The sequence below is a fragment of the Anarhichas minor genome, unplaced genomic scaffold, assembly GCF_050575085.1.
Source record: "Anarhichas minor isolate MPS153535 unplaced genomic scaffold, ASM5057508v1 ptg000058l, whole genome shotgun sequence".
NCBI lineage: Eukaryota > Metazoa > Chordata > Actinopteri > Perciformes > Anarhichadidae > Anarhichas > Anarhichas minor.
Window position 1 is genome coordinate 14,290,585 of NW_027466504.1, and position 26,146 is coordinate 14,316,730.

General features: G+C 42.2%; 1 protein-coding gene across 1 annotated transcript; it reads left to right on the plus strand.

The window, feature by feature from the left end:
• Positions 1-1,714: 1,714 nt before the first annotated feature.
• On the plus strand, positions 1,715-25,525 carry spock2 (SPARC (osteonectin), cwcv and kazal like domains proteoglycan 2). The gene is made up of 11 exons (XM_076077052.1): positions 1,715-1,903; positions 12,983-12,991; positions 13,503-13,548; positions 19,666-19,780; positions 20,096-20,201; positions 21,910-22,018; positions 22,210-22,344; positions 22,986-23,204; positions 23,740-23,802; positions 24,654-24,785; positions 25,380-25,525. The coding sequence occupies exons 1-11, from the start codon at positions 1,715-1,717 to the stop codon at positions 25,523-25,525; spliced, it is 1,269 nt and encodes a 422-aa protein (XP_075933167.1).
• The last annotated feature ends 621 nt before the right edge of the window (positions 25,526-26,146 follow it).

Here is a 26,146-nt window from a genome sequence, read left to right on the forward strand (position 1 = left end):
CTGCACGCACGCTTTTATTAAGAGGGCCTCAACGACACTCTCTCCAGGATGAAATAAAGATGGCATCAGTTAATCCAGCATTTCAATTACAAGCTGTGATTTACTGTGTCTCTGGGGACCGACTGAGACTGTAGCAGGGAGAGATACAGCAGGCAGGGCAGATACAGTCAGATACTGTAGCGTGGCACTACACAAAGAGCCCTGCTTCTCGGTATTGTATATCAGAAAGCACTGCCACTATCTGTGGGCAATCTGAACACAGCAGAACAGAGCTCAACAGCAAACTAATCGACTAACCTCTTTGTGTCGTCTCTTTGTCAATCCAAGTAACAAGAGGCAGAGCGGCAGCACAGACTTCACCAGTTTTATGAGGTCTTGCTCTACAATTCAGATATGTGTCGCTGTTATAGTGGCAGCTAGAGCAAACGTTTGTCAAGTTATTCCCTCTTCATGCAGGGGTGGACATACTGCAATAAAATGTAGCCTAGTGCAATTAATCAATTTAGTTTATTCCAGACCACCAGTTCACAGTAAAATCACACGTCAATACAATAGTCCTGCTAATTAATTTGTGAGTCATTAAAGGTTCAATTTCTGTTACGATGTGTGCTAGAGATTTTGATTTAGCTCATTAATAACATTGCATTTAGGTGTTCCACTTCCAAGGCCCTGGTATTACGGCACAAGCTCCTTGTCACGGCTTACTGGGACAAAGGCCTCGTTAATGTTATTAGTTGCACCTGTGCTTTTCCTGCTATGACGTTTGCTGGGGAAAGGATTATTTCAGAGGCCATTCATAAAACAAGGATTTTTAACTGGTCTGACCTCATGAAAAGAGTCAGGGACTGTGAATTATACACATCCAAACATAAAGCTCTTCAGATAAAGTTACAATAAATAAATCAATAGGTTTTACATATTACGTCTGGTATTCATGGACAACTTTAAAATTAAAACATAAACGCAGTTCTTTGTTGAATCTGCATGTATTGATTAACATAAAAGTATTTAATTGCTGTGGATGAAATCTGAACGGCAGTGTCGACACGTCCGTCTCCATGACGACTGAGCGAATTCCATCCACTGATGAAGACCAAGTGTTGTGGTTGAAAGGCCTGGAATAAGCTCGTAAGGGACCGTTAATTATTTAGTAAAATATTGTAATTAAAAATAAATGTTACAGATACACAACACAAAACAGCATAATGGAATATATTGCTTTTTTTAAATTCAGACTAGATTGGTTGATTATCAGAAAATTAATATAATCAACATCATGGTTTATTATTTTAGTCAATCTTTTCTTTGTCTTATATGATATGGGTTTGTTTATGCCCATAATTCAGACTGCCCCACATACCAAACGAACTGTCCCACCTGAGCAACCATGAGTGGGGGTGCAGGGCGTCATGTGACTTTTGATGGTGCAGCGTGTAAACACCAACCCCCACAATAAAATTCAAATAGATCTGTAACATATTCATATACCAAATACCATCACATGACACCAGGACCTACCCTGAATACTCTCTCTCTCTCTCTCTCTCTCTCTCTCTCTCTCTCTCTCTCTCTCTCTCTCTCTCTCTCTCTCATCAGCAGAAGGAGCATCCTATAGGCTAATCAGTTGGTAGTTTCAATCCAGCCTCAGCATCCTCCCCCTCCCAGAAGAGGAAAGCCGACAGCCGGTGTGCGCGAGGTGTTTTTGTCCGCTACCATGGTGGAAATTACGGATATCGCGTGCCTTCTCGTCCCGCTGGTGATGCTCGTGGGGTCTACATTCCAGACCGACGTGAAGAGCGTCAAAGAGGCGGAAAAACCGGGGAATTTCATGGAAGACGAGCAATGGCTATCCACCATTTCACAGTACGGCCGCAAGATCAAGCACTGGAATCGGTTCAGAGATGTAAGTCCGCCGTGTTGATTGTGAGATGCGCGGTAATGCGGTATAAGATGCGCTGATGGGGAATGTGCACGGCCGTTCAGAAACAGTAATAATAGTTATCACACACTTTCTTAGCCTGCATAATACACACAAACTTGGTTCTGTTGTTGGAACATAGCCCACACAGTAGAAACACATTATACACACTTTAGAGCAAATGTTTAAAAATAAGAAAATATTCAGTTATAACCACTGAAAGGTCTTTATTTGGATGCGATTTTAGGGCAATAAAATGGGATTGTGTTTTAAGTGTAGCTTACACATTTTGCCTGATTTTGTCCTTGTTTTTAAAGAATTTCGCAAAATGCATATTATATGTGAATCGGGTACTTTGGGATAATGGTTGTCCCGATGCCAGACTGGATGTTTCACTTATCTGACTCTTCAAAATTCAGGATATCTAAAGTGATAATTAATATAGCTTTACCAGGATTGCTAGGTCAAAAATAAAACCACAGTTATTACTCTTCCCACTTTTAGTATACCCGGTTAATATTAAGCAATTCATGTTTCAGTCCCACTTGCACAGCAGGAGTATATACCTATTCCATCATACTGCCCTTAATATGGGTTACCTCAGATGTGTTTCCAGACGTGTCCCGGGAGATTTCACGAACAAGAGAATTAAGCAATTAAAGCAGAGAGGCGGGAATTGATCGATGTGCACATTCACCTACTGAACAGACTGAACTGGGTTGCACGGATTGATTAAAGCCTGCAGGCTATGGACGGTGATATATCGCTGTGTCTGTGAATGTATGGACATAATTTTGCCTGCAGGCTCTGTGAAATGATTACTAATGACCCCAACAGGATTTGGACAATAGTGCATTTGGATTATGTTCCTTATAACTCCTGTTAATTGGGTTTTAATAGATCCAGGGTGGTAACTATCACGTGATGGGTATCATTATTGGATTTGAAATGTGAGCAGCTGGCTTCGGCCCCATGCATGCATGAGAACAATGGCAGATCTTCTCAGGAGGAGAAGCCTTTACACGTAATAACCATCGCAGAGAGGCTTCAGTGTCATTCTTGATCCGCATTCATACACCTCCTCGTGGACGTCCCTGAAGAAAAGGTGAATGCGTGTGAAGACTGGCAGCCGCCCCTCCTGGGATCGGATTACTTTGACTGTTATTACTTAAGGTGAATGTCCTCGGGAACTGTACTAAGGGAAGTAATGAAATTGTGGGCATGGAAAGATTAAGTCAGAATTATTGTGGGATTATAACTCACTGGATGCTGCTCTATATTTACACAGCTTTGATCCAAAATGTTTGAGCGCCAACTTCACTCCGAATTCAGCACATTGTGATTGGCTGTGCAAAACAGAATCCCACCAAGAGTGAATAAAAACACAAACGCACGCAGCACATGTGGAGCATCGGAAGATATAAGCGGTTCTTCTTAACTTTGCTTCAGGGGTTGCCATCTATATAAAGATGTCACTTGCTCTGATTTCCCTTTTTTTCCCCTCTTGATTTAACATCAAAGCTGCTGGGTAACACAAACAGTTCCAGTTGCACACTGGCTCTTTCATGTTCATTATTCCCAGAGGTGATTGTCTTAATGTGCGCGTGTGCATGGGCAACGAATACGCTGCATATACATGTGTGATCCATTCTACACTCCTGCAAGTGCTTACGCGTGATTTTGTCAGGGCTGTTGCATCTGTGCTCGTTAAAGGGCAGGAGTTGTGGTGTCTCTGGTGATGATGATGATGACAGGGGAAACATCAGAGAAGCGAACCACTGACACTCCCGGGGGGGAATCGCCAATAGAAACCACTTTGATTTCAGCTTGCTGCCGTAGCAACAGCGGTCTCCGTGTTATGGTGTTGATATGGAGCGTGCATCACTGAGGGTTTGATGACTCTATCCCCCTCATCAGTCCTGCTTCAGGGTGGAATCACATATCCTTCAAACTGCAAACTTCTTCAACTGAAACACGATTTGGGCGAGTATTTCCTTGATGATTCAGAATGAAAAATAAATAAATCGGAACCAGAAAATGAGCAGTTCAGTCTTTGTAAATGATATGGTTTATGTATAAAGGACTGCCAATGACACAGTTATAGGTTTTGAGATTACACAAATTGATGTTGACTTGCACAGTCCTCTGAGAGCTGAATGTTGAATATTAATCCGACACTGGAAAGCAATAATCAAAGCTGCACAACATGAAAGACGACCTCTTTCATTCTCTCTTTTGCATGTACACAAACACACACAGATGCAAATCAAACCATCACACACATAAACACACACAATGCATATAGGCTACAGAACACACACTGTAAATATTTCATATGTATTCTCTAATGAAATGTAAAAGCAGAATCTGGATAAGAGGCTCTTTCTCTTCCAATAAAAATAGCTCTCACACTTCAATTCAATCTATTTCACAGGAAGACAAGGCGATTAGATTTAATAGTTACAGTCAACACATGATAGAATGGGATACCTTCAATCCTTTAATCTGACAGGTGCACTCAACATTTCATTTCACTAATGCACCAAATCCAGTGAAAAAAAAGAAAACAGGGGAACGGGGAAGGCAGTCATGGAAACTGAGTGCAGAGCTATAACCCGAACACTTGGTGTTATTTGTTCAATTCTTATAAGACATGAAGCACTGTTGGTTGAAATTAAAACAGATATAACATACATTTCCTTATTCCCTCTATTATTCTAAACAACCAGAAAGTTATTACTAATAATGAACCACTGGACAGCTCGAGAATGGATGAATGAAGGATGGAGACAGTTTCTAGAAACAAATTGCAGATATAGAATAATAAAAATCCACCTTTCATCATGTACTCACTTTTATTTTAAGCTTCATTTTTAAGACCAGATACTTAATACAATTTGTTCAGGACACATGAATTCAGAGCCTCAATTATAGGGACAATTAGATGTCAACTGATCATCTCACCAGTCGAGTCTATTTTCAGTGTGAAATTAAATGGGGAGAGTAATGCATTTTATGCATTGCGGATCCAATTTGGTATGTCTACCAAAGGCAAAATCAACAGTAAATTCAATTTTTTTACTCAACTTTCCTTGTAATTGCGATTCTGTCCATAAAATTACCAAGCTGTGAAATTGTTCCGGTATGTTTTATTCCTGTTGATTCAAGATAAACTCAGATATATGACTGAAAATGGATGATGATTAGGACTGCAAAATCACCTAGTAGGAAGCTGTTTAATATCAGCATCCCTCCCGCATGCAGGCACAGAGCTCAGTGTTTATGATGTGATTTTTGGTTAGCACTGTCTGTGCCTGGTAAATCCTTATCTTATAAACACATGCCTCTCCACTCAGGCAGCTCTGGACCACTCAGTACCAATCCTTCCTGCACCTGTTAAAATATTCACTTCGAGAAACTCAAAAACATCACATCCCTGTGCAGTAAATATACAGAATGGGGAAAGCATTTTGCGGAAGGTTCTGGCAATCTGGCAAGAACATTTGACGAGAGGTTCACCACAGCTATACTCCCCTGCCTGATTTTAGCCTTAAAGTGGCACCAATCCAGCACCATTTTAACACTCTGTGATTGTGGGGCACTCATCAGTGCTCCTTTTTTATCATTTCACTATAGCATATAAAACATCATTGTGGATAATGGCATTTGCAACAGTGGAGCCAAATACTCCATTAAAGACCAGAAGAACAGTAAATTATCATCACCCGCCCTGCGCTCAGACTGGCTTTCCTATCGTGCAGCCGCTCTACTACATCACGCTCTCCGATGTTAGGAAAGACTGCCACTGAAGCATTGAAGCTATGATGATAAGAGCTTATCAGGAATCCATTAGTCTATCTAGTCATACTTTGTTCTGGCATGAGTCGTTTCTTATCGTACTCCAGATTCTTTATGGGGCTGCAATCGTCCGGAGCTGTGTTGGCGTAGCAGATGGATCAGTTTTGTGAGAGTTTGTCCGGACTACTGGTGTGCTGTGTGGCCTATAGGTGGTCTGTGATTGAGTAGAAGAAGAAAAAAAGAAACAGCTTGTCATCATGCCATGCTTGCAAGGCCACAGCTGCTCCTCACTGCAGTACAATAGCCACAGGTGCCGCAGAGAGACAGGGAGGGGATTTTCTAAGTAGTGAAGAAAGCTGATAAATATCAAATTTCTTAGCAGATGCAATTGTTTATGAAACTAAACACAGGTGTTACTAATAGCTGTAGGGAAAAAAAGACACTTTTGTACAACATTCTTCCCTACAAAGGCTAGAAAAGCCTGCTCTTCCGCATTTCAAATGTATGACTTGTCGGAGTGACCTGCTTCTGTGTTGGCTACATCTAGGAGTCGGTATGCCAAATAGATTGTTTGCTGCAGAGAACCCCCAACAACCAGGAATCTGCCTGTAATGAGCTCTTCGTGGGATACTGCCAATGAACTCCTGTAGTTAGAAAACCTTTATGTGCAGTAAATAGCCCAGTCATCTGCAGTAAAAGCCCCAAAATTGTTTTAATGGTGCGTCAGTGTGATGTTAGTGTGTATAAATTCAGATACAAAACTGGACAGTTTGTAACTCGAGTTGTAGGCTGTGATTCAGGATTAACTCTCATTTGTGTACTTAAATGATTACGAGACTGTGTGGGGCTTGTTGGGATTCTGTAAGGCCGGTTCAATAAATCACAGTTGTTTTTCTTTTAAAAGTGACAATAACTCTAATGGCAGTAGCTGTCCATACAGTAAATGTCACCCAAGTGTTGATTACCTTTGGGCTTGAGCCAGACTGAGTCACAGCCAGTGCAAGATCAGCTCCCATAGGAACAGTATAGCTGAGAATTTAGAAAAGGTTAGAAGTGGTTCAAAATATAGTAGCGCGAAACTGGAGGTTTTAGCACCTGAGAGCTATTGAGTGGGCTTGTTGAGAAAGTGTACGCTGTAATCAAACTCAGAAAAAACGCACACAAACCCACAGTGTTTGGAGGGGAGATGCTTGTTTTGAAACGAGCTGGTCATCACAGAACTAACTTGAGACAAAACATGCTTTGAGGGCTACAATAAGAGCGATACTCAATGTAAAATATCAATTTCTTACCTTTCTAAGAGCAAGGAAGGGATTACATCAACCGCTAACATGTCAGGCTAACCAGTTTATAGTAACCTAACTTGTTATCATTGCAACATGTTCATATTCAAAATTATTTGTAGCTTTCAAATTATACAATAAAATACAGTCGTAATGTGAATCTATTTTAGCTGCATTAGATATGAGTAAGCTCACTGTACTTGTTAGGCACCAGAAATGACAGCCAGTCTGTCTCTTCCACTTGATGAGCCAGGTTTCAGTCCTATGTTGCTGCTGATCTGGTTGAGACTCTCTTATTGTATTACATTGTTTTCGACTCCCCTGTCTCTAATCATTGGCTGATTCTTATCCTTCTTGTTGCTCCCACCAAGGCCACTTCATTGATTTTCCATTGTTGCATGTCTGTTTTTCAGTTGAGCATGGGGTTTTCACTGAAGTGTGAAGTTCTGCCTGTGTGTAACAGATTCTCCTGTGAGTTGCAGACTGTTTTTTTTTAATTCTCTGCAGGGCACTGAATTCACAAGGGCTGATTTTATTTATAGATAGTGAGTACAGGGTTGGCATGAGTGCACAGAGACACAAAGTAAGATTTTTTTTTTTTTAAGCTGTAACTGTAGGTGTGTCTGTTGTGTGGGCATGACTTGTGCATGATGCAAAGCTCTAAGGACGACGCAATAAAGTTTAAGATTTACATCAGAATTTCTGTGAAATTCGCTGAATCCAGTCAATTTGTTCTCCTCTGCCTTTGAATATGTATTTGGTGAAAGGGAAAAAGCAATTCACAGTTTCCATAATTGAGCGCAATTTTCAGCCAGCTTTTGTATTTGACCTTTTATCCGTCCTTTGGTGTCACAGCATTTCTGACGTCACTCATTTCTACTTGAGGCTGAAGAGTGTAAGAGTGCATGTGAAGAGCCTTTCTTAAATGAGGCAGGGAATTATTATGGAATAAAGATAATTATCTGTACTTTAGTGCAGACGTGAATGAATACCTTTTGCCCAACACCTTCAGAATGAAAGAGATTACTCCTATATATATATAACAATGAGGAGAAGTGGAATGCAGACAACAGGCTATGTCAATGCATCTGTCATAGAGTGTCTATCTGTAAACTGAAGCATAACAAAGGGACGCTCTAGGTTGTAATTGCATTTTTTGTGCAACCAGGTGCATCTAATGTCTCGCACACATAATCCACATATGGAAGTGCTTGGTTTAAATTTTTATTTTATTACACAAATCTGAGCACAATCGGAATTTTGGTCAGACTTAAACCTTCTTGTCCTAAGGTCCTGTGCGGTGTTTTTAATTTGTGGCTTAACATAGTATTTGAAAACTCTGGGATTATTAGAAAAAGGAACGCTCTGTAATGATGAAGTCAAGCTTGCTGTCACTAAACCTTCAGTGGGAGATCTCTGTGCCAAATGAGTGCAGGTTTACGTGGGAATGCAGTTTACAATTGCAGTCCCCAGAGTGGAAATACACCAGAGGCTCCGCAGATACAACATATCACAAAAACAGAGGATAAATCAATACAGAAATCAATCAGGATATCAGTGTAATGGAAACACATATCAAATATTCATCAGATTTGCTTGTATCAAAGTCTATGTTTAACCCAGGGTGTAGAGAGTCTAACTGCTCCTTAAATCCATTGATTCAAGCCAGGGTAATAATCGACCATTTTCATGTTCAACTACCTTTAAAAGGGTGACATTATAAAAACAAAGACATTTAAAAATAATAATGCTTGGAGAATTATGTGCATGTAGCCATGGATGTAAAGTTAGTTCCTAATAAAGACGAATGAAAAATAATTCACTAAGACAATTGTACTCAGAGTGTTGAAATTAAGATTGAAAAATAGGCATGAACAAGTAGGGTGTAATGTATTGAATAAGTAGTTAAAATAAACAATTCTAAACAATATAGAAAGTAAAAGAAACACATATTGTTTGTTTGATTGGTTACCGTAGGTGTCAGACAGTGCCAAGAGCAAAAAATAATCAAGGGAGAGGAGCAAGGGTTTTGGTCACGAGGGAAGAAAAAAATCGATGTTGGAGCAATGAAAAAAAGAGGAAAGATAGCAGCAATAGGTTAGGACACCAACACGCAATTTTCTCTATTTAAACTCTGTTAATTAGGCAGACTGTCTGTATGTGTGTGTGCACAAGCATGAATTCTGTGAGCAACTGAAATCGCGTAGCAGTTAGCCGCTAAGCTAGCAGGAGTACCAATGCTAACTGTTCAACTGTAGGCAGCTAATTACGTGTATTGATACGGCTAGCAGCAGTTTCTCCAAGTTAGCTTCTGTGAATAGTGGATAAGCGAACGAGTGGAATGTGACTGTAAGCCAATTCAGTTTTATTAAGTCATTTGCTAATTTCAATAGAGGTCAAATTCATCAATATTCTTTCAAAGGTTATTGTCTGTTATTTGTGATATTTGTGTTTTTATTTCTTTTAAGTGAAAGGGTTAATATTATTTGAACATTTCAAAAAAGCAGTTCGTAAACTGTTACTCGCTTTGATTCCAAACACTTGTCTGGGGTAGCCCATCATTCCAGTCTAAAGGTAGTTACAATGGCGGCATATACAGTATTTTACTTTCCCAGTCCTCCCGGCTCTCTTACATAAGGCTCGCTCTTGACTCCGTCCTGCCGGGGAAGCAGACCAGATTCTCAATGTCTGATGCTCTGCATCAGCTCAGAGCCCTGTGTGCATGCAGAAAACAGCATTCTTGCTTATTGTGCCCTGCAGCCCATGCGTGCATGCAGATAAGAGGAGAATACATATGTGAGTATTTTTGTGGGGTTTTTTGTTTCATCTCGGGCTTGTCTCGTGCTGTGTGTAGCATCGCTGCTGAAGACAACCTCGGGGCAATGTCATTTTTTCATTTGATTTGGGGTTATGTTTTTTACTACAACGGTCCAAAAGAGTTTATTTCAGTAGTGTGTTTCCACAAGATGTGTGTAAAACATCAGTGCATTTGTCATGTAAAGAAAATAGATGTTTGTGGCTTTTTTGTTTTGATAGCTGAATCCACTGCAAGTTCTTTTTTCACTATTTAAGATCGGGATAATTAGGAAGCTTTGCGGCTTGCTGATCAGCCTGTCGATGCTTTCCATCTCTGTGAGAGATCCTCATGGTACATGGTCAGCCTCTCCACCCGCATCTCTCGGTGACCCTCCTCTTTGAGGGGGTGCGTGCATTTACCGAAGGACCATTCGCTGTCGACAGAGTTGACTGGGAAGAGGATGGAGAAGAGGATTCCATCAGCAGAAGTGGTGGGCTTGCAGCCTGGTCCTCGATGATTTCTGGAGGGAGATTACAGTAAGGAGGACCTTCAGTGTAGAGTGGCACTCAGTCTCACTCTGCATAACTGGTGACTGTCTGAATAAACCCTCGCCAGCCTGCACGCGCCCTTCAGTAGATGAACGCCGATGAATGTTCGTTGCTGGCCTGTATTCGCCTATTACTGTAGGTAGATATTAACGCTAATTGTGAGAAAAGGTCTTGTATAAACCTTTATCCGGCAGACGGATCTCCACATGACAGTGCCTTTGTTACCGATGAGGCAGTGATGCACTCCGCTGTCACTGTCAACACGAACAAACCCCTCAGGATAACCACAGTAAAAGCAGAATGCATCTGACAGTTCACATTTACCTGGAAACACCTGTCAGTCACACACACACACACACACACACAAACACACACAATCTATCAGATAGAAACACACATTCATTCCAACGGGTTTCCTGTTTGTTCTTCTTTTTTAATCCACCCAACAAACACGATATCTGTCGCTTTTTGAAGAGATCTTTTTGTGTTTGTTGTGACACTCTGCAGTTCCACTTGAGATGAACCCAGTTTTTACAGTGGACGATGCTCATCGGGTCATGATCCTCATCCTACAGATATGAGGGATTGTGATCTGTTATTGTGGAGCTACAGGCAGCAGGGTGACCAGTCTGCCATGCGCGATGTGGAGTGTAAGCTTCCCCGCTCTTAGAGAGGAGATCTTTCTGATGTTATTAACAGGTCGATCACAGAGCTCCTGAATACAGCTGACTGTTGAGCTCTCGGCTTGCATCCGCTAATCACGTAGACCTGTGTGGAAAGCGGCAGTGGTTTCTGCTTTGTGAGTCATATTTTCGAGTGATATAACTTCTCTGCCACGTGCCAAACTTGTCACCAGGCTCTGCGACTCATGCTCACTTTCACTGCGCACTCAGGAGAATTTATTTCCCCTGAATATATATTCTGCAGCCTCTCTTTTATGAAATCATTGATTTCCAGTCCTGTCAGAACAGCAGGACACGTCCCTCATCGGTCCTGGCAGAAACACAAATACAGAAAGGCTGCTAAATAATGCAGAAGCTGAAGCATCAATAAAGGAGACAGGAGAGGCGTCAGATTAATGGCAAGGACGTAAACCCTTTGAGGTCTTACTGATAATGCGTGACTCCATCAGGCCCGACAAGGTTAAACAACATAACCGGCAATCATTCATAACACTTTACTGGAGTGTTGAGTTAAAATCCAGACACCAGACAGTTTACTGGAAAGGGATTTTTCTGTCACTGAGCAGGGGAAATGAACTGGCCGCTGCAGCGAGTAGAGGACGAGCAGAGCAACAGCAGCGCAGTTTGGTCGGTTTAAAGACTCGAGTGGAGTCCTTGCTAGTGATGAAAATATTTACCTCTGCGAAATGAAACTGTGCGGGTCAAAGAAGAAGGTCTAAGCTCTCATGAGGGCTGCTTATTTCATGTGTTGTGTCAGGATGTATCGGCTCCCTGGGAGCTGTTTGGCACACGCTTCCAGTACAGTAAATGTTTACGGTGATGAGTAACTCATCTCCAAGGAAGAGGGGGGTGGCTGATTGTAAATATCGTGAAATGACTCATGTTTAGTATTTCAGATGCAGCAGTATGCTCCAAAAAGCTTCACATCTGTACATGTCTCCTGTGGGATGTTTAAAGGAAATACTATCATAAATGTGTCTCATTTAGTGCTCATACACTGTTATGAATGTAGAGTTAATTGAAATAAGTTTCAAGTTTCCGCAAGAGAAAATCAGTCAAAATCCCTTAATAAGTCTTACTATGACTTACAAGAACATGCACATTTCTGACAAAGCACAAATTCAATTCTACAGATTTACAGAACAACCTTCACATGAAAAAGATTGTTTGAAAAATAAAACAGCTTGGAAGCCCGTTTAGCTGCTATACAACTATACTCAATGAGAAGAACGTCTCAGTACAAAGCCCAACGGCGAAGAAAAGCCAATTTCAACTTGAAGAATCCGGGATGATCTTCCTTCTGCGGGTTAAATTCGGGGATCACGGGGCAAGTTATTCGTTTCTTCTCCAGGATCCAAAAACAGAGAAGTTGGGTATATTACTCAGGGTTTATTTTTTCTTGAAGGCATCGACGTTGTTTCACCTCATTTCACAAACGTGAGTCGCATGGACGACACAGGGTGAAGGTATGCGCCGATGTACATAGTCTTGGTGACGTCATGGCTGTGTCACAGGGACTCTCTGGGGTTCCCGTGGGGCTCGTCCAATGAGGCACCAGTGTTGTGGCTTAAACCAGATCTTACACTTAGGAGGGATTTTAACGCCTGATGGGGGTTTGGCAAATCCCTAATATGTTTTTTACTTGCTATTCTTACTGATTTTAATTGGGCAGGATTTGGAAAAGGTGATGTCATGTATTTCTGTGCACCAATAAGAGTTCTGGGTCGCTGTCAATCAAATCTAATAAAGTGTTTGATCAATAATATCTTGATAAGGATGTCTTTCCAGCTTTGATGTTGTTGCCTATTTAGTTCTGCATTAAAATGAACATAAATTGTCTTTTTTTTTAACCTTTCAGTGTCATTGAATGCAGTTTAATACGCTGTATCTAAAATTACACTTTTCTTCTTAACTAATATTTGCTCTTTTCTCTCTTTTTGCTGTCATTTCACCAGGAGGTAGAGGTCAGTTTTGTCCAGCTTTCCTACACTGCTTCTCCAGCTGCCTTTGTTAATGTGTCTTATTCATTCATGACTCATTTCCTTGTCTTTTTGTGTGTCTTTATCTCTGATTCTCAATCCAAATTTCAAATCTCCTTTAACTTTCCCATTTTTATTAGAATGAATCATGTTCTTATTAAGTGTGTGTGTGTGTGTGTGTGTGTGTGTGTGTGTGTGTGTGTGTATGTGTGTGTGTGTCTCACACATATAGGCATCGTGTGCAGATTTGTTGGGCTCATTTCCATACAGATGTACAACTACAGTCATACCCATCTGTTTCTGGTGTGACTCGGCTTATTATCAGGCAGCAAGACTAATGTACACATACTCAGTGTGCCATGATACAATAATGTAAACTACTTCACGTCTCCTCTATGAAGATGATGGAGTGTTGATATGCTATCAACAACACTGCACTCAGGCCTTCATTCTATGCATCTGATAATAAATAATTGTTTTCTTCATGTTTCCTTAGGATGATTATGTCCGTACCTGGGATGAAAGTCAAGATTCTAATGACAGTAAGTCTCCCAACATCGCATCTCTTTCTCAATGTGTGGTCAGTGAAGTCCTTGAATGCCTTTTAACATTAACATTTTGATGGAAAACTTCTGTTAAAGCATCATGTAAATCCACAGCTGTGTAGTTGCCTCTTCATGAAGATCAAGATAAAGAGGTTTTTGTTGTCATCGTAGTGATACAACGAAATTCCGTTTGAACTCACACGCTCTCCTGTCGGGCAGTTTTCAGACTCTCTGTTTGAGCTCGCCATTATTAAATTCTGTTAAATCGTGGCTGCTTGACAGCTGACTCCAAGCCCGGGTGGTTTCTGCAGTAAAGATGCTTTCACCTCACTTGGCAGGAATGTATTTCTTCTGTGGGAGCAAAACACGTTAAACAGACATTTAAGAAAGCTTCAAACCATAGCAACACTCTCAAAACCTAACATCTCTGCATATTGCTTTGTTTGCAAACTACGATCCACAAACGATGCTTTTGTTATGACCAGTGTGGCTCGCCCCAAAATCGAATTTGATTGGACACATATTTGTAAATGCCCGAGTGCAGGATGAGTCTTAAATACTTAAAACCATTTTATTTGACAAATCTTTTTCTGCGCTCAAAGTGTCTATGAAATGCAGTGAAAAGCAGTGAAAGCAAAGCCACATGATTTATTAAAACCGAATGTCATTGACCTGTGCCGCGGCATGGAGACAGAATCTGTGGCCTGTGTTTGAACTGTCGTGCTTCTCGGACTGTCAGCGGTTCATCGAGTTAGACGGCGCCGTGTATGCTCTGTGTTTGTATTCTGGGGTCGGCCACTCGCTGTCCACACTCCTAGTTGTTCCTCAGCGAAAAAAAGGTTGAAAGATGTTAGCGCTCTGTTTTATCTGCTTGAGTGGATCCGATATGCGTCTCCCACAGGAGATGCTAAACATTGGCTCGACTCCAACCCATCAGCACTTTGTTCTGCTCCCTCCTTTTTTTCCTCTTTCTCTGCTGCAGTCAAGCAAGTGAGTAGAGGCTGACCGTCAGAGGTCTCCTCCTCCACTCCCGCTGAGACTCTTAATTGAGCCTCTGCAAGATGAAACCATGACAGAGTCGTGTCCTCAACCATTGTCGCTTGATTTGCAGCTTAAATGAAGTCGGCTGAATGGCAGAGTCCATTAGCGCAATTTCCAAGGGCTCAATGAAGGACTAATTATGATTTCCAATGAAAGGCCAGAGAGGGAAGTAAAAGCATAAGAAGAGAGTGACAGAGGTGTGAGCTAATATGCCTTGATGTCGTGTAAAGTGGCTGACATCAACATTATTCCGGCCAACTCTAAAGTCATTGTGGTGACGGGGAAATTGTGGACTGGGGAGATGAAGCAAGTTGACAAGTGTAGGAGAGTGTGATAGGGTGAAAATGAAAAAGCTGTTTGTTCACCAGAAAGTAGATAAAAAGGAGGTAATTTCCTCCAAAATAACATCCACAAAAACCTGATCAACTGAACCTGTAATGAGCTGTGTAATGCTGTTATGTCACTTATGTGTAATATGTTGATCTGAGGGGCTTCATTTATATTTTTGAATTCAAGTCTGTCAAGAGCAACAACATCCTGAACATTGTATTTTTATTTAATGACCCCCCCCTCCGACCAGTTTTGGGATCGGTCGATGATTTCTGGAAAATTCCGTCGGCTGTCTTGCAGTCCACTTTCAATTATAGTGTGCTTGTTTTAAAAGCACTGGAGTAGTATTGTACATGTTGTGGCTGAAAGTCTTGACTTCTGTAAAAAAACGCATTATTTTATTTATTTATTTATTGAACGGGACAGTGCACATTAATAAAAACATTTCTGCAAATGTGCCAGAGTTAGCCAAAAGGCTATTTTTCATCTGTAGTCCCAATTGGATACCATTACCATTGGATGATCGAATGTGACAGTGAGAATGACTGTAATTCTGGGTTTTGCAGAATCCTCCTCTGGCATGACAATAGAGTTGAAATAATACCCCAACTTTTGTCAACCTAGCCGACATATAGATCACCTTCACAAGTGGCATCGCTGTAATGTAGGTGTTCAACTGTGTGTGCTCAGCTTCTGTGACACTTTAGCAAAGCTTTATATGCTTGCCTTAGGTAGTCAGATGAATAGTACTTTTGATTTCACACAGTATAGAGCCCTTCATCTATCCTTTCTCTCGTTTTGACATGAGTGTACTATCTGGCCTAACGAAGCGAAGGAGCAAAAAGAGGAGATTTGTCCCTCTGAGACATCACTAAATCAGCGTGATGTCTTCACTCCAGAGCTCCGATGAGCCTGCAGGCCTCATTTCTTAGCCAGGCAGCCCAGACTGCTACGCTGCCGAGAAGAGAGAGAGAGAGAGAGAGAGAGAGAGACGGGGCTTTTGAAGTGTCAACACTCCTAACACACAGACAGCCAACGCCAACAGCAGACTGAGGTGAACATTTGCATGCAGGCACCATAGTGGATGATTCCACTTCAGCCAGCGGGGTGCAGAGTGAGGGAGACGTCAGGGTAATTTGCTGTCGATTTCTACAATCAATTCATCAATCCAGCAACTGATTGAATAACCTCGCTGTTAAGACGGTAAACACTAAAGGGGAGCGGTTGTAATTTGGACTTGTCAGAACAAACAAGTGTGTATGCACACACCCATGCAAACAAACACTCAAGTGTTTGTGTACAGCACTCACAGAAGACCTGTGTTTTTTTTATATGCATGAGTTTAGGAGTTCAACAAGCTTATCTCAGCCAGAGAGGTCTGGTGAAAGGTGTATAGACACTTTCTTGAAAATCTATGGATTTAGATCAATGGCAGACACAAAGGACAAAGAACATGCTGAGTCCACACTCACAAGGTCTAGGGTTTGATTCCTCTTGAAGCTATTGATAGATACTGTTGCTTGGAGCTCACACACACACACACACACACACTTCTGCAACACTCAACCTCCAAGCCGCTACAATCCTCCAGGGTCTACTGTTGCCCTTCTCACCTTCACACAAATGTGCCCAGTGTCACCCCTTCCCGCTCTCCCTCCTCACCACCTGGGGCTGCTACCATCAAATCCAAAGCCCTGCATGTTTCTCCAACTCCAGAGGGGAGTCAGGCCCCCTGATGTATTTACAGGGTACCTATGAGGTATATTAAAATGAGTCCTTAATAATATTCATTATACTGAACATACTACTCACAGCGAGAGTGCATTGCTGAACTTACTGATTAATCTGCTGCATGTATTTGTGACCAGAAGGCGCTACGTGTGACCATGGAGTGGGATGGGGACTCTTAATGTGACAAATACAAATAATCTTTTTCATTTTATCTAGTAACAATACACACACAAAGCTGTTTTGTATTCATTATGAATAACATAAAATGCTTTGTTAAATTCAAATAAATAATTTGTTTTCTAGGCTTTAAATCAATACTGATATTCAATTATATCCTTAATACCTTTGCCAGTATGGCTGAGAAATTGGCATTAAATTTCAATGCAAGTGGTATTGAAAAGGTCTTAAAGAGTCATAAAGTAAACTTGGAGAACCCTGGAGGTACCCTGATTTAAAACTAATCTTTTTGGATCCTCACATCATCTTCTTGCTACTGAATGTCTTCTATTCAGCATCCTCTAATTACGCTCCAAAATAAATCCTTTTTAGTTATACTATTTTTCATGTTCATTTTTTCAGGAGAATTAAAACTGCACTTATTCATATTTTCATGTTTAGAAAATCTATGCCAGCCTTCTAAATTTGAAAAATGTACACGTATCTTATTTGTTTAATCTTTACCAAAACTGAATTGTAAGAGCGAAAATCTGACAATCGCCCGCTGGCTCAAGCTTCACATTTAGTGGCATTGACTTGACAAGAAAGTGAATTTCCCAGCATCCATATGGAGCCATTCCTTTAACAATTAATCAAATGGCTGTATAATTGATGTAGCCGTGAACCCACAGAGACCCTGCACTTCCTCTCAGCTCTAGCTCTACTGAGCATTTTAGTGTCTTTAGCATTGTTTTGGTTTTAAGGCTTGCAATTTTCCTAGGAGTTGGAGGAGCGGAGCTAAAAGGAGAGTGAATATTGGACTTAGATTCATGATGTGGACAGAAACATGACTCAAAATAAATGCTTACATTCGTCCGTGTCTGCTATAATAAATAAGTAACTTGCGCTATCAGCGGTGAGGATGTCGTTTTTTTACAGCTTGTTGCACCGCTCAAAAAAAGTAGCCAAAAATCAATTGATGCAGGTTTATGTTTAGACCTTTATTCTCCTGCTGTCTCTGTGGGAATTCAAGCCTATTTTTTGCATTAACTGGACTAAAAGACATGCCAGAGACATGTCTGGCTTCACTGCTACTTAGAAGATAGCACTAATGATGTTAAAGACTGAGTGTGTAAATAGGCGATAAGAGGGTTGATGATGAGGATGTGGCCTGAGCTCTGCTTCTGTTATCCTCAATCTGCAGGGATAAACCTTGTGCAAATCTGGACTGTATTAGACTGAAGCACAGGGAGCCTAATTAGGAGAGCTTTGCTGCTGCAGGCATTAGTTTAATACCAAAGGAGAGACCTTCGAAAAGTAAAAATGGAAGTAGGTGCGTCTGGGGTTGAGTAGAGAGAGAGGGTGGATGTGACGAGGAAAAATGATAAACACGCAGGTAGAACATGAATGAAGACGTCTGATTTGAAGAGACAAAAGGAATGAGAACCAAAGGACGATTGATAGACATGAATGCACAACGGGGGGTTTTCAGAAACGGAGAGGGAGCGAGTTCTCAGAAACACCAGATTGAGCTGCAAATCACAGTCAACCCAGAAATGATTCCCGGACCACGGAGAGCCTGTTGCTATGGAAACGTCATCATCGCAGGCACCGCTTTAATCCGTGGAAGCCTGTTAAGTTAACATGAGGCTCAGGCAGCCACCTTATGCTTCTGTACTCACAACACTACGCCGTGCCAGCATTGTAGCCGCTCGCTACCAACACGCTTTATTTACAAATGTTGTACTATTAAAAGGCAGGATTATCTGCTCTCTGCGTGCTGCTTCTATCAGTCTTAAATTCATTTTTGCTTATTGGTTAAATTGTCGTTGGATAGATTGCAAAATACGTTGTTTTGTGTTAATGCCGCCTTACGCTGTATCCCCATTAGTACCTTAATCTGCTTGTCCTCTTTTGTGTCAGGATGTGTCGTAAAGGGTTTGATTGGCTGCTGCACCCTGATTCTGCTGATGCACTGGTGTGAATTGGGGGGGGGGGGGGGGGGGGGGGGGGGCATAAGGCTCCACTGTTGACAGTCTAAATGGATGAGGAGTGCATTTGGGCATTAATGCCTCCGAGCCTCACTGTTTCTCAGTTAGAGCAGTCAGTCGGTTATACAACCAGCTCAGCCATGACAGGGGGGTGTATTGTTTTGGATTTGCTTCTCAAATCAGATATCTGTCGGTTTGCTTCAATAATCCTGTGATGTTGGCAGCGCTAATGTATTCAGCCACCGGAGAGGACAAGTGAGATGATCCAAAGCATGTCTGCGAAATGATAATAGTGCCATAAAACCGGATACAGTAAGAGCAGGGGATGAACTCGAGCACATCGACCGAACCTGCAATAGCAGTCCGTGAATAATCTGTGTTCCGGTGTTCTGTACTGATGGATGGTGTAGGTGAATAAAGGGCGGGGGATGTGAAGAGAATAGAGTGTGACATCTAGGTCGGGCACCAGGGTGCCTGCTAGGAACAGACATCTGTGACATGTGAGTGTGTGTTGGGTGCTGACACGCAGTCCAGCATTATCTGCTAGAGTGTGATGGATGGATGGATGGATGGATAGGGCAGAGTGAGCTAGCCATGCAGGCTTGAACCTACATTGCAAGAAGTTAGTCTTAGTCTTAGCAGGTCACCTATTAAGCGTAATAATACAATTGTATTCAAATAAGTAAATGAGAAGAATAAATCTGCCAGTGACTTTTATTGAAATGCTGTGCAAATAGAGGCGAGAGATTTGGGATTTAAAGCTGGGAATGAAGAGATAATGGGCAGAGAAATATAGACAAAAAGAGTAAGAGTGAAGCAGTGATGTATACCTTATTATAAATCTAATTTTGTATTTTCTTCCCAGATGTAGACACCACCAAGGACCCCTGTCAAAAGGTTAAGTGCAGCCGACACAAGGTGTGTATCGCTCAGGGCTACCAGAAAGCCGTGTGCGTCAACCGCAGGAAGCTTGAACATAGGTGAGTTTGTAGCCCCTGGGCAAGTACTCCCAAATCACACACAAAAATCGTCCCTGTTGATGCACACTAACGTGGGATCAACACTAGCAAGTGCACAGTGACTTGTGCCGGTTTGGGATGTGATCGTAATAAAGCTTGTTTGTGCACCGGTGCAGTGCGACTGCCTGCTGTTAAATGATACGTTAATACGTTCAGACAACACGGGGGAGGGCAGCTTTTCCTTCCTGTTCAGGCTGGTGCTGCTGTGTCTGTTCTCTGGATTAGCACAGCAGTTGCTGTTTCAGCTGAAGTGTTGGTGTGTCCTCTGTCCCGCAGACTGAAGCAGCCTGCTCTCCGGTCTCCTGAAGGGAACTGTCAGCCCTGTCCCATCTCCTCCTCTGGGCCCGTGTGTGGATCAGACGGACGCAACTATGCCTCAAAGGTACACAGAAACAAATGCATACCCATGGGGCTGGGAAATAACTCAATATTATCGGTTTATTGACCTTCCGTGGTATAGTTGTTTGATTTTACAAAATTCTGCGGTCCAATTTATTGATTCCAAATTAAAATCTTTAATGTAGATTTTAGCGCTTTTAATACTGGAAATGCAGCAGAAAGTGCTCAACAATAAAGAAAGATGGACATAGAATGAACATAAAAAACCTTAGTGGAGGCAATTTGAGAATTATTAAATGTAAAACTAACGGAATTAGTCATTATGGGTTTTATTTTGAGCATTTTCATTTTTGTTGAATACTGCGACATACATTCAGTTGTCAGTTTATTGGGAGCACCAATGCAGTCTAATACAACAGCTCTGCAATAAATTCTACCTTTATGAAGGCTATAACGTTCAGTTTTTGTTGAAACTGTTGTAGAGGGGTGTTTATTCAACTTTATGGTCATTTTGGAAGCTATTATTTGTGGCGCTGTAGAATTATGTTGAATCATTATGAGAGGTGTTCTATTATGACTTACACATTTGTATCAGTGAGGGAAGAGTAAACAATGGAAATATCTGTCAGTATAACGCAACACAATTCAACAGCACCACAAACCACAGCTTCCAAAATGACCATAAAGTTAAATCAAGACTGCTGATGAATCCACCGCACACTAACCTGCCCAGCACCAAACAGACAGACCGAGTTAGCAACTAGCTGGGGAACATAAAGAAGCATTTAGCAGCTAAAGAGACAGATAATTCCCTCAGGAGTTGTTGGAGAGTAAAGCAGAGCAAAAAGGAGAGTGGATGTCGGACCCACATTTGCCAGCTGGCCAGAAGCACAACTCTGAAAGAATGTCTTCATTGTCTTCTGGATATAAAAGTGTTTGTGCTAACACGTTCGCCATAAACTTTATGAGATGTCGATTCTGTGTTTACAGCTTGTTTCTGTTGCAACCAGTTGGCTAACGAACATGCAGTCTAAGCATACAGAAAAAAAAAAAGAAAAATCTTAATTGGTGTGAACTTGTGCATTTCTTCCGAAAAAGAAAAGACGGTAGAAATAATCACTGTGTGAAGCTGGAGGATGCATTGGCAGTGGAACTGTACAGCATCCCCCTCAACAAAGAAGTGGAAATATTGTACGTGTGGCTTCAGCATCACATAGTTCTGTATGCTTTATAATAACATATGTTGTGATATAGAATTGCTAAAATAGTCTTGACACCTATTACTAGTCAACAGACACAGACATTCATACAGTACATATGTGCACCGGTCAGGCATTGGTACATATATTCACAGCGTTGGCTCTTTGTTTCATCCGCATGCTAAAACAATGTGCTAAGCATTGTGGGGTAAATAGTGACATACAACTTGCACATTCAGAGCAGAGTAGTGCGAGGAGACTCTCAGGGGGGAAACTGAGACACAGACCCATGATATATAGCCTCAGAAGGACCAATTGGTGGCTGGTGGTGACAGAAACCCATGTGTTTATTGATTTATGCTTCGTCTTCTGGATCACTATTCCTGACCTTGTGTGCAAGCAGAGGTTGGACAGCACATTCAGGAGCGAATCTCAGATTTGAATTAAGGCGTACAGTCAGTCACCTCATGAATATTTGATCTATCTTGCGGCAATAACTCATTTTACTTCACCTTTGTGTCCCCTTGTTCTCGATGACGCCTTGTGTTGCAGTGCAAGCTGGAGCAGCAGGCATGTCTTACAGGGAAGGATCTTACCCTGAAGTGTTCAGGTCTGTGTCCTTGTGCGACTGCTGCCCCTGCATCCATGGAGAGTAGACATGGTAAGACTAAATACATACAGAAGCTATGACAAAAAATATATATTTGACATGAATTGATTACAATACAAGGCTTCACATCTCTTTTATTCTGTATGTCTCACTCTCTCTCTCACACACACACAACAATCATCCTAAATACATGAATAGGTGCAACATATATCATGTTATTCATCTCCCTCTGGCCTCCACAGAGAGCTGTACCGGACAGGATCTGGCTGATCTCGGGGAGCGTCTGAGGGACTGGTTCCAGCTACTGCAGAGCAATGCCAAGCAGAACAACAACAGCAAGACTGGGGCCAGAACCACTGCAGCCAGCACCACGCCGGGTTAGAGCTACTATTTCATAAATCCAGACTTCATTAAGAGGGAGTTACAATACTACAGTCACAGGCTGCATTCTATTAAAAAAAACGTCAATAAACAAGTTTAAGTCTTGTTTTAATTGGACAAGCAAAAAGAAGTACATAGGAAACATTTTTTTAAATCAGCTTCACGGTTCAGCTGGTGCTGCCTCCACCTTCATGTTTGCTGCAGCTCTCCCTGGATAAATCTTGCACCCAATTGCTGGATATCCAACATCTTTGAAAACAGTTTCAGGGCTGGAAACCCCTAACACTTTTGGGTGGATGGATCAAGATAACATTTCATCACATGCTGTGCTTCAAAAGCAAAAGGAATGGAGCCTCGGGACCTGTTCGGCCACAAGTTACTGCCCGATAAGCACCAAGTCTTAACCGGGCTGTAAAGTGAGAAGAAGGAAATTCTTGTAAAATGTTGATAATGATGCAGTTTTTGTAGATGGAACCCTTTTTTTGTTTTGTTGTTGAAATCGGGAACATAATTAAGAAAATGATTTGCATTGGAAACAGGAGATAATTCTGAGCACACTGGCGTGGTTTCATTTTCCATCTGTGCAGCTGTCTCTTGATCAAAATGAATGTTTGTTTGTCTGTCTTTGTGTTTGCAGTGCTGGACAGGAGCCTGGTTGCCAGCTGTAAGGACTCCATAGGCTGGATGTTTTCCAAGCTGGACACAAATGGCGACCTGTACCTGGACCAGGCCGAGCTGGCTGCCATCAACCTGGACAAGTACGAGGTCTGCATCCGGCCCTTCTTCAACTCCTGTGACTCCTACAGGGACGGCAAGGTCTCCACCGCCGAGTGGTGCCTCTGCTTCTGGAGAGAGAGTGAGTATTCTGGGGAGGAGGTGTGTGTGAGAGTGTGTGTGTGTGTGTGTGTGTGTGTGTCACTCTCCACAGACATACACACAGTCACGCGCCTCCGTGCTGACATATTCCCCTTGCATTCAAACTTCAAGGCGCTCAACTGCCCCTCAGGTAGCCAACTGTGTGTTATGTGCTGGTCCGTCACTATTTGTCTTCCTTCTCCTCCTCTCGTTCCCCTGAGGGGTGAAACGGTCACCACAAGGAGCTAAAAACATTCCTGCTGCTTGCTGACAGCCTGGTTCTCCCACAGCTCTCAGAGACTGAGCCTGTGAGCCAACCAGCAGAGCAGTCCCACGCTAATACACTTCTTTGATTGAGAAGCACACACACTGGAATTGGAAAATATTGCTGAGACCCAGAAGATACTTCAATTTTGACTGTTGATTGTTTTTGGCAGAATTTAGGTATAGTTGTTATCTCTGTTCTGTGTCTAAATGTGGCTAAAAGTGTGTTTTGTTCTCTTGTAAAAAAAATAACATTTTCTGTCCTGTTTAAGAGCCACCTTGCCTGGCTGACCTGGAGAGGATCCAAGTATTAGACGGCGGCAAGAGAAAGTTTGGTACGTATCTCGCTTCTCGTGAGAGCATTTAAGCCCAATTGGATCTGTCTTTCTTGGTGGAGGGATTTCATCCAGCAGATGACAAGCAGGAGGCGGGGATTAGTCGCTGATCAGTCTGGTGGATTAGAACTTGATGCTGACAGACGGCAAAGGAAAGCAGCCACCAGTGTGTCTTACATGTATGTGTGAGCGGGTGAATATGTGAACGTGCGCGTGTGCACGCATGTGCGCACTGCAGATTTTGGCTGGCTGACTGGGCTCTGAGTCAGGACTCTCCAAGGACACGGAGCATGGCTGCCAGCCCGACGCTAGGACAGTTCTGTTTTGCCCCGTCTCGTTTGTGTTTTCTTTTCTTTCTTTCTTTTTTTTTTTTACATTATTCTCTGAAATGTTTAACGTCATGACAGATCCCTCCGTCTCTGAAGAGTGTGACAGTTTACTCTCCTTTAGGCAAACAGCCCACAAGATGGTGATCCATGCACCTACAGTATGTTGTGCTTGGCTTTCTGCACTGTGTGGACACAGGCGGTGTTTCATATTCACGTAATGGTTCAGAAATTGAAAACTTGCCAATCTGGTGTGCCTCCCTTATGCCATGATGATTAGCTAGCCACCCCCCACATCCACACCACCCCAATATGCTGACTTAATACTTGCTCCCTGTCTTGCTCCGTGAGCATATTTGTATTCATGGAATATGGAATTGGCTGCCACATACGCTGCATGCATTACATTCTCACCTGGCCTCGGCGCCGTGTGTGATGAGGCACCATGCAGGATGGGTTGTGTGTTGAGGTCGCTTTGCCGTATCCCGACTCTTATTTGTTTGTGTTCTTGCGTGTGAACGCCAGGTCGATTCATCCCAAGCTGTGATGAGGACGGCTATTACAGGAAGCAGCAGTGTGAGAGGGGAGAGTGCTGGTGTGTTGACCAAAACGGAGGAGAAGTAGCCAGATCTAGGATGCGTGGCAAGCCAGACTGCGGTAAGTCCCCTAGGTTTCAGCTGTCAATATATATATATATAACAATAGAATTTGAAATTGAAAGCTATATGTGGCAGGGAAAAAAAACTCAACATGTCCGCTGCGGATTGGCCCACTTCTCTACCGCACCCCCAACATGCCTTCTGCACAAGGCTTTCTTTATGTTAAAGGACTGAGGCCCACTGCAACATAACTCACTGCAGGGACCAGTGCCACATTCATGTGTCCGGAGTCATTTGCATTCTAAAGCGCCGCTTTGTCGCTGTGAGAAAAGTCTTTCAAGATAAATGAGGGCTGGTTGGACTGAACCTGCGCTTGATAAGAATGGCTCCTCTGGCAAGGTTTAGAAATAGCTATTAAAGTCCAGACAAAGTCAAGCCCCCTTCTTTTTTTTTTTTTTACCATTGCAGTCAATGTTTTTAAATTGATTTCAGCATTTCTCATTGATTGAAAGAACTTAATCAAAGTTGAGAGGAAGACATGCTGAACAGAATTTATTGCAATATAAAAGATTGCCAAAGTGGATTATTAAATCCCCATGCACATCCCCCCCCCCCCCCCTGCCCTGCATGTTTTCTGCCCGTCTCTCTACAGATGATGAAATGGCATATTCAGGTGATATTGGCAGTGGTGTTGGATGGGAAGACGAGGAGGAGAAAGAGGCTGAGGAGACTGCAGAGGAGGCTGAAGAGGAAGAGGGAGAGGTGGGGGAGGTGGATGATGGGGGCTATATCTGGTAAACATGTAGTCCAAGCTCTCTACGAGAGCATCTTGATGGTCCTGAACACACACACACACACACACACACACACACAGATCCTGCAAAGAGATGGACTGGGTGAAGCTCTCACACTCAGAACAACACTTGCTTATGAAAAAGCGAAGGGAGAGGGTTGCACGGGTTGGGAGAGGGAATATGCATATGTTATGGCCGTATTTAATGTTACAGGATGTACTTTAAACAGGCAAGGGAAGGGGACATATCACTATTAATTATAGGTCTAGAGAATTTTGTCCCTCATACTTGTGAATCTTTGTTCTCTTCTGTTGTAAGTCCTTTGAACTATCTTTGAGCAGTTTTAGCTGATGCATAGTGGAGACTCTAAGCAGTTGCAGGTGCTTGTCATGTGCTTGCATTGAAAAATGTAGAAAGACTGAGTGCATTTCAATAGTCCAAATTGGCCTCTTTCATCTTTTCTTTCTGCAGATTAACAACATTTAGATAACCAGTTTTGAGTTCAGGCAGGAAACAGGCGATAAAGAGAGGAAGCCACGTTAGAATACTGAAAAGCACCCTTTGGCTTTACCGTTTACATGTCATTTGCTTCGGCTCATATGTGACAGTCGTCATTCATGACTTA

Coding starts and splice junctions, on each gene's coding strand:
- spock2 (XM_076077052.1), top strand. CDS start 1,715: ATGGTGGAAATTACGGATATCGCGTGCCTTCTCGTCCCGCTGGTGATG. Junction 19,781..20,095: donor CGCAGGAAGCTTGAACATAG/GTGAGTTTGTAG, acceptor TCTGTCCCGCAG/ACTGAAGCAGCCTGCTCTCC. Junction 22,019..22,209: donor ATCCATGGAGAGTAGACATG/GTAAGACTAAAT, acceptor TGGCCTCCACAG/AGAGCTGTACCGGACAGGAT.